The 9,672-nt window shown below is 37.3% G+C and overlaps 2 protein-coding genes across 2 annotated transcripts; one reads left to right on the forward strand and one right to left on the reverse strand.

The window, feature by feature from the left end:
- The first annotated feature begins 5,193 nt into the window (after positions 1 to 5,193).
- Positions 5,194 to 6,884, forward strand: LOC139857888 (7-deoxyloganetin glucosyltransferase-like). The gene is made up of 2 exons (XM_071846738.1): positions 5,194 to 5,698; positions 5,947 to 6,884. The coding sequence occupies exons 1-2, from the start codon at positions 5,194 to 5,196 to the stop codon at positions 6,882 to 6,884; spliced, it is 1,443 nt and encodes a 480-aa protein (XP_071702839.1).
- Positions 6,885 to 7,458: 574 nt separating this feature from the next.
- On the reverse strand, positions 7,459 to 7,962 carry LOC139857889 (uncharacterized). Its single transcript, XM_071846740.1, has one exon. It carries the CDS (start codon positions 7,960 to 7,962, stop codon positions 7,459 to 7,461), a length of 504 nt encoding a protein of 167 aa, XP_071702841.1.
- Between the last annotated feature and the right edge of the window lie 1,710 nt (positions 7,963 to 9,672).

The raw sequence follows: 9,672 nt of genomic DNA on the forward strand, positions 1-9,672 counted from the left end.
CTATTCGTTGACATTGGCACCTTAGCAATCAAACCTCCTTTTTGGTCTCTTAAAGAAAGGGTACGATTTATCATGTGAATATCATAGCCTTTCTCCAAGAGTTGTCCAATACTCAGTATATTCGTCTTCATATTGGGCACATAATACACGTTAGAGATAAATTGATGCCTTCCATTTTTCAAGCGGATGAGAATCTTACCTTTGCCTTTAACCGGGACTTTAGAGGAATCTCCGAAGGTGATATTTCCACTAATTACCTCGTCTAACTCCACAAACATGTTTTTGTCACCGCACATATGGTTGCTTGCACCCGTGTCGAGATACCACAAATTTGATTCTCTGTTATCTTCACCTTTGCATGCTAGTAACAAAGTGTTTTCCAAGGCTTCAGTATCTTCTTGTGCAAAATTTGCTCTTTCTTGCACGTAATTGTTTGACTTCTCGCATTCCGAAGCATAGTGGCCAAATTTATGACAATTATAGCATTTGGTTTGAGAATTGTCATACCTTGGCTTTCTACTTGTGTAACCTCTCCCACGACCTCTTGTCTGGTGAAAATCTTGACTTCTTTCTTCATTTTTGTAAGAACTATAACCTCCACGTTTGATATATCCTTGCCCTCGTCCTAGGCCACGTACTTGACCACGACCTCGTTGACTCGTTTGATGAGTCTTTTCACTGTTCTCTTCCTTGAAAGAGAGTTTTGCTTGTAAAACTTGCTCCAAAGGCTCCTTATTTTTCTTATTGAACCTCTCTTCATGGGCTTGTAGTGAACCCATGAGTTCATCGATAGTCATTGATTCTAGATCTTTAGATTCTTCAATGGCTACGACTATATAGTCGAATTTTGAATCTAATGATCTAAGAATTTTCTCAATGACCCTCACATCACTTAAAGTTTCGCCATTCCTCTTTAATTGATTGACAACCGCCAAGACTCTTGTAAAATAATCAGAAATTGATTCTGAGTCTTTCTTATTTAAGGATTCGAACTCACCTCGTAGTGTTTGTAGTCGAACCTTTTTCACCTTATCAACTCCCTTATAAGAATTCTCCAAGATCTCCCATGCTTTCTTGGCGGTGGTTGCACTTGCAATTTTCTCAAAAGCTCCATCATCTACACTTTGTTGGATGATGGAAAGAGCCTTTTGATCGTTCGTCTTCATTAATTTTTTCTCCTTGCCGAGAGGACCTTTTTCTGCAGGTTCCTCATAGCCTTCCTCCACAATCTCCCATAAATCTTGTCCACCTAGGAAGGTCTTCATTTGGATGCTCCATCGATCATAATTATCCTTTGTGAGGCGAGGAAACGTGATGACATTGTTGGCCATCATCTTGTCGAACCAAGCTCTTGATACCAATTTGTTAGAAATAGGAGGTTATGTGTATATTATTTATGGAAGAGAGGATTGATAATTTAGAAGTTTAATTGATCTTGAAAACTCTTCTTTTATTGCTTATTGAATTGCTTTGTTGCTTGATTACAAATGAGGGGTGAAGCCCTCTATTTATACTACTCAATGGAGTAGTCTAGATCACTCCATCATCTACTACTATCTAGATATTTCCTAGACCTAGATATTTTACAAGATTATTCTACACACATTCTACACACTTTCACTACTACATATTACAAGAAGCTTCTACACAATGGGCTATAATCTTGATCCAAAATATTTGTATACTTGCAAGCCCAAATCCAAAACAAATAGCCCACAATCAAGTTTAGTTTCCAACAGTGATTTTAATTTTTCAGTATAAAGAACAATTAGCAAGAATAGAACACAGTCAACATAAATACAAAAAATACAAGCTTGCAATAAATTAAGAAATACAAAAAATATACAACATATAAAACATCAACCAAATATCTATAAAAATAAAAGTAAACCAATACCTTCAACAGCAACAAACTTGCAATCCAAAACCTGTATCAACAATAGCAGCAGTTAACGACAAGGATAAAAAAATAGCCTACCCAATAAAATCCAAATATCAGAACAGGAAAGAATAGCACTAATAACAACAAACCTGTAAATACTAAGCGATGAACAACTAACGATTCAGAATGAAGCAGCCAAATAAAGCAAACCAAAACGAAATCCATTACCTGAATCTGAGAATGGGTGCTTTATACCGAAACAATCTTGAAGAAATAACACGAATCGTCGACCTCCGGATACCGATTAAATGACCGGAAAAGCTTCGAGCAATTTTAGTCAATTAGAGGGTTTTGGATTCCAGATTCAGTAATGCGATTCATTAACCGGAGATGGTTCTGGCAATTTTAAGTAAACCGGAGATATTATACAAAATTTATACCATTAGGTGCGTAAAATTGTAGGGGATAAATTACTTGTAGTGGCGGCCTTGATTACGGCAGCCGGCAACCATAATCACCGGCGTAAAGGTTGTAGGTTTTAAAGTTTTGAAGAGAGAGAGAGGGGTACCGGATCATCTGCTTTTATTTCATACGGAGTATAATTTTGGTGTAAATGGTTTCCTAATGTTGAATTTGATTGGGACACGTAGTATATGCTGGTGATTAAGAAAAATAATCAGGATTTAATTATAAATTAACACGTGGATACTAATTAGCAGACTAATTGTCAGAGTGACACGTCAGCAGTAAGCTTCATGCTTTGTAAATGGTAGAGAAAATTACGTATTTGTTCTAACATTTCTTTGGTCACATGGCCATGTCACTTGCAATATTTTATTTTTTTATTACTATATATACTCTATTACGTATTTGTTCTACCATTTCATTGGTCCACATGGCCATGTCACTTGCAATATTTTATTTTTTTATTCTCAATTATTACTCGTAATATTATTTTGTGAAAAAAAACCGTTGGGCTGATAGTGACATCAAATTGAGAGAAATTCTCAATTACTCCTTTCTAATTAGGGATTAGTTTCTGCTTCGATTTTGTTTATAGTATTGACAGGAGCTCTTGATATTTATCTAGGGTTACGTTAAGTTGTGCTTGAAAGCACGAGATAATAGTTGTTTTCCATACGGATATTAGCAAGCATTTTTTGGGCAGTAGATCATACCAAACGAGTGTAACGGGGGTACTCTGCAAGATCTTACCTGGTTTGGTTTGGTATGATCTACTCTCTAAAAGTGGTTGCGTTGCTATTCTCGAGTCACGTCACTTACGTACTGGTGCCATTCTACATTGACACCCTTCGATCGACCATTGTTCCTCATTCACCCGTGTTGAAGAAATATTAGGTGTTTTTAATAATATTTCAAATTGGTGACAAAGCTTCAACAATTTTATATCGGGTGCCAAACATGGCATATTTTATCGATCAAGAGATTTTAGCGTATGATCAAAAGATTTTAGCGTATGATATAAATTTTTAGTAAGAAGGCATATATATGTAGAATATAGATATAGATTCTTAGTAAGATAGAAGACATGTATAAATTTTTTATATCAAAGTATTTTAGTGTATATCAGACTGATCCCAACGCCGCGTTAGTCATCCCATTTGGTAATTTTTTGACGCCCTTAACGCCCCTAACGCGGCATCAAAATTTGACGCCCGGGGCGTCAGTCGAAAAGTTGACGGTGGTGTCAAATATATTTCAGCCAATCAGATTTCAGCACATATTTTTATATATTATTAATTAATAAATTATATACCCAACTACCAATAAAATTGTACCACATCACCCATTCACAAATTTAACCCTCAAATTTGACACTCCCCTTTATTTAACTTTCATCTCTTGACCTTGTCACATCACCAAAAAGTACATAACTTGCCTTTGACATTGTTAGAGTATGTTTAGAGTTAGGCCCAAGTGGCTTGTGGGTCCGTTATGTATGCTAGGGTTTATGGCTATATAAAGCCTCTCATATGTATTGCACAAATCAATCAATAAACACTATATCATTTGTTAACAGACATCACCACCACGGTTAGAAAAGTATCATGACAATGTCAAAAACTTCTGGGGCCACAACACCTCCTTGCTCATAATAAGCTTTGTCATTGTCTAAGGATATATGCGGCGCTAATTGCCCAATAATTACAGTTTAAAAGTATAAAAGAATTTGAGCTTTTGAATTAACTAATTATAAGTCTGTACGAAGGAAATATGACGAAGACAGTGAGAGTTCGCAAATTTTACAAATGAAATGATTTAATACAGTGCACAATTTAAACTCACTTTGGAAGTAGGTAAGTTTTGATTACTTGAAGTTTGTAGGACAATAAATCATAGAACCATTTGCTTGTATTACAATACAGATGCCAATATTTTCAAGATTAGATTGATGAAGTTTTTCCCTTCGGTTTCATAGTTTGTCTTCTGATATATAGTACATTGTATGTTTTTTTTTTCTTTCTAAATGGGCATGTGAAACAGGTTATCTTTTCCCTTCATGTCCTTATATCTTCCAAAGAAGCAATTTTGTTAATGTTATAGACAATGCAGCCGTTTTTTTTTTTTTTTTTTGAGTAAGCGAGGAAACCCTCCTATAACGAGCACATTGGCTCCCCATAGAAGGTAAAACCTCGGGTAATCAAGCCCCCCGAGCGCGAGACCTGGTACAAGATGAATTGCGCATTATGCGCACCCTCTAGTCACACTCCCTTTTTGAACAATTTGGCATAGCCAGGATTTGAACCCGGGTGGTGTGCTTCATTGGGCAACTCGGTGGCCACTCAGACAAGCTTGAATGGTTTGCAGCCGTTTTTGTTTCTATAGTAACATAAACATTTGCATACCCCCAAGAGGGAAAATTTTTGTTCAATCTGTTTTATGATAACTATACTTGAACTATTGTTGTTGAAACTCAACTAACAGCATGACATAAGCATAACAAAAGGTCAAAAATAACGTGCCATAAAATGGACAAAAACACATTTTTAATACCATAACGGCCATTTATTTGACACTTTTGGTTAATTCTAATAATTTTTCATTTTTTTTTTTGCCAAAGCTCATCACTTATTAATATGGACAAAAACACTTTAGTTTAGAAGAATAAATAACAGATTCTTTCTTTCTCATATTATAAGACTCATCATTGAGTTGCGGGGCCTTGGATTGCTACTTGATTGTCTAATTTGATTCGATGTTTTCATTTTATTAGCCTAGCTATTCTTCATTATTTATTTATAAGCAAATTGTTAGATGTTTTCAAAAATTTAGAGTCTTCACTTGTACACATGGGTTCAGAGCAAGGAAATAAGCCACATGCAATATGCATACCAGCACCAGCACAAGGTCACATAAACCCAATGCTAAAACTAGCTAAAATCCTACATTCCAAAGGCTTCATCATCACATTCGTTAACACCGAATTCAACCATCAACGCCTCCTTAGATCTCTAGGCCCTGACGCCTTACACGGTCTCTCGTCCTTCAGCTTTGAATCAATCCCTGACGGCCTCCCACCGCCTGAAAACAATGATGTCACCCAAGATACGGCAACCACACTCAAGTCCCTTCATGAAACTGGCGTGGGCCCGTTTAAGAGCGTTATTGAGAAAGTCGGTGCTTCTAAATCACCCGTGACTTGCGTTGTAGCCGACTTTCTTATGGGTTTTACACTCCCAGTTGCCCAAGAATTCGATATTCCCGGGATTCTGTTCTGGACCGCAGGTGCTGCTTCTTTGATATGTTACGATCGGTATCCTGATCTTATACAAAAGGGCTTAATGCCCCTCAAAGGTAATTAACGTTTTTTTTATAAGAGTGACAATTAATTTTTAATCATACCCAATCAAAATGCTTTAATGTGTTGCACTGTACAACATCATGAAGCATATCTGATTGTGTACGGTTAAAAATTAGTTGTGTACGGATCACTGCCCTTTCTATAACTTGTTATCTAATTATTCATTATTCATAAGTTTGTATGTTTTGTAAGATATATTTCGTTCTATTTATAGTCTAATTACATTTTTTTGTGCATACAGATCCGAGCGATCTAGTAAACGGTTATCTTGATACAGTTGTAGACTTCGTACCCACCATGAGTGGTATACGTCTAAGAGATATTCCTCCTTTTGTAAGAATCGTTCACCCTGGCGACGAGTTTATGGTTGGATTTGCATACAGGGAAATAGAGAGAGCTAAATCAGCTTCCGGCATGATTTTCAATACGTTCGATGAACTGGAACCTGATGTTTTGAAAACGCTCTCTTTAACGTTTCCTTTATGCTATGGAATAGGCCCTTTAAATCTACTAGAGAACAATACTGTCGATAAGCGTCTATCGTCCATCAAATCAAATCTATGGATAGAAGAGCCCGAATGCTTGAAATGGTTAAACGCCAAAGTGCCATCGTCAGTTATTTATGTGAATTTTGGTAGCGTCACGGTGATGACACATCAGCAACTAGTAGAGTTTTGTTGGGGACTCGCAAAGAGCAAAAAATCATTTTTGTGGATAATTCGGCCCGATTTGGTTATTGGGAACTCTGCTGTGCTTCCAACCGGTTTTTTGAATGAGACCAAAGAAAGAGGGTTGTTGGCTAGCTGGTGTCCGCAAGAACAAGTTTTAAGTCATCCGTCAATAGGTGGTTTTTTAACACATAGTGGATGGAATTCAACGATTGAGAGTATTTCTAGTGGAGTACCAATGATTTGTTGGCCGTTTTTTGCTGATCAACAACCGAATTGTTGGTGGAGTTGCAATAAGTGGGGGGTGGCTATGGAGATAGACAACAATGTGAAGAACGACGATGTTGCAAAATTAGTGATTGAGTTGATGGACGGAGAAAAAGGGAACGAGTTGAGGAAGAATTCTATTGATTGGAAGAACAAGGCGCATAGCGCGTGTTCTTTGCTTTCGGGTTCATCTATGGTTAATTTGGAGAAACTGATTCATTTGCTACAAACATCTTCAATATAATTTATTAAATATGTTTGTATATGTCTATTGCATTCTATCTGTTTATCATTTTGCTTGTATGTGCTAACTGGATTGTGTTAAACTATTTCTGTCCATAATGTCAAGAAATTTGTAAGAAAGAAAATCAAATATTTTACATTAAGCATCAAATAAATTTAAATAACAGCAAAGTTATGGGAAATGAAATGGGCAAATGGTAGATGGCATTTTGTTGTTTAATTGGGCTGTACTTTTGATGTATGTGTTGTTGTCTTAGTGGGCTTTGAGACTGCACTTGTATAGTTGTATTGTAATATGTTGGGCTTAGCCCTTTTTTAATATATTTCCCAGTTTTGCAAAGAAAAAAAAAAAGTTTAAATAACAGCTAGTTGAACTCAGGAGATGCAGATCGCAACGTGCAAGTTGTTTTTTTTTTTTTTTTTTGAAATGCAAGTAAGCTTTAAAAGAAACCACAAACATACAAAAGTTTCGGCTCAATGACCCCATGAAAGGACCATGAACCAAATACAACAAAATAGATTGCAAAGAGAGCAATCAACACCCAAATAAACACACACTACAAGAAAGATACATATTACAATTTCAAATAAACACTTGGATCATTCACCCAAGATAGCCAATCTAACTTTCTTTTCTTGATCCGATTCGAAATCCACTCGAATGACTTGATTTGAACCTCGTTGAAAGCCACCGAAATACTCCAATTCGTACCTCGAAACACTTTATTGTTCCTATTCTTCCAAATATGATATGAAAACACCCACTCGACCGCTTGCCAAATCGTTCTTCCTAGACTTGTCATTCCAACCGAGCTATTACCACGAAGAATCTCACTAATACTTAAGTTTGTTACATTACCAAGACCCCACCACGCGAATACTCGAACCCATAGGTCGTAAGCATGTTTGCAGAAAATTAATATATGATCTATGGTCTCGAGATCCTCATCACAAAGAGGGCATCTAATAGTATGTAAATCAATACCTCGCTTATCAAGTTCCACACGAGATGGAAGGCGCCTTTGCACCGCCCTCCACACGAACACTTCAAGTTTTTTTGGTACCAAAGCATTACGCATAGTAGAACCCGCACCCGAACTTGAACATTCTTCAATCAAAATTCATAACTGTTTTACCGAAAAAGTCCCATCGCTTGAAAATGACCATCTGCACACGTCACCTGTGATGTCAGCAGAAAAATTATATGCAGCAATTAAGCTACACAGTTCCTGTAACCGAGCCCCGGTTCTACCAGTAGGAAGTCTTGTCCAGCACCATTTGCACGAAATCAGTCCACTGTTCACGTCCACACGATCTTTAATAGCCGCTTCTTTGTCACTTTCTAAACGATAAAGCCCAGGGAATGAGTCCCGAAGCCGAGACCCACCCACCCAGATTTCATGCCAGAAAGATTTATGAGAATCTGCACAAACTTGTTTACTAAAAGACCCGCTGAAATTGACACCAATGTTGTTAATATCGAAACCTGTTAAGACAATAGAACGCCAAACACTAGGTTTTAGGGAACGAATTGCTTCGTGCCCCAAATCTAAGCCACCACACGATCCGTAAATGCTCCGAATAAGTTTAGCCCAAAGAGAATCGGTTTCGGTTTTAAACCTCCACCACCATTTCCCTAAAAGGGCTAAATTTTTATTTTTCAAAGAACCAATATTCAATCCCCCACTTTCATAGGAAGATAGAACATTTTCCCATTTTACCCATGATAATTTAGAGCCCGAATCCGACCCGCCCCAAAAAAACACACGCCTCACACTCTCAAGAAGTTTTAACACACATGGCGGAGCACGATAAAGAGAGAAATAATACAATGGCAAACTATTAAGGATCGATTTAATTAGGACTAATCTTCCCCCGAATGACAACGAACGCATTTTCCAACTCGAAAGTCTAGCTTTGAATTTATCAATCACCGGGTTCCAACTACTAGCTTTAGTCATCTTTGCCCCGATTGGCAACCCGAGGTAGGTAAACGGAAAGGATCCAACTTGGCAGTTCAAAAGTCGGGCCATAGAACTAATCTCATTAATACTAACCCCAATCCCGTAAACGAAACTTTTATGAAAGTTAACTTTTAGACCCGATGCAAGTTCAAAACATTTGAGAAGATTTTGAAGGCTATAAGCATTATTCGAATTCCACTCACCTAAAAATATAGTGTCGTCGGCATATTGTAAGTGAGAAATAAGGACCATGTCATTACCTACCTCCACTCCTCTAAACAAACCCTTATCAACGGCCGCTTTAGCTAATATATTCAAACCTTCCCCCGCCAAAATAAAAAGAAAAGGCGACAAGGGATCACCTTGCCGAATACCCCTTTCAAGTGAAAATTCTTCGGTAGGGGACCCATTAACGAGAACCGAAATGGATGCGGATTTAAGACAAGCAAGAATCCACTTTCTCCATTTAGAGCCAAATCCCATGCACTTCATCACCTCCATCAAAAAGTTCCAATTTAGGCAATCAAACGCCTTTTCGAAATCAACCTTAAAGATGATACCTTTCTTCTTTTTCACTTTTAAATAATCAATAGTCTCATTAACAATCAACGCCCCGTCTAAGATAAATCTTCCTTTAATAAAAGCGCTTTGTTCATACCCGACTAGTGATGGGATTGATTTCTTCAAACGATTAGACAAAATTTTTGCTACTATCTTATAATAACTACTGATAAGGCTAATCGGTCGAAAATCATTAAGACCAACCGGATTCTTCTTCTTCGGGATTAGTGTAATAAAAGATGCATTACATCCTTTCGAGAACTC

The sequence above is a fragment of the Rutidosis leptorrhynchoides genome, chromosome 7 (genome assembly GCF_046630445.1).
Source record: "Rutidosis leptorrhynchoides isolate AG116_Rl617_1_P2 chromosome 7, CSIRO_AGI_Rlap_v1, whole genome shotgun sequence".
NCBI lineage: Eukaryota > Viridiplantae > Streptophyta > Magnoliopsida > Asterales > Asteraceae > Rutidosis > Rutidosis leptorrhynchoides.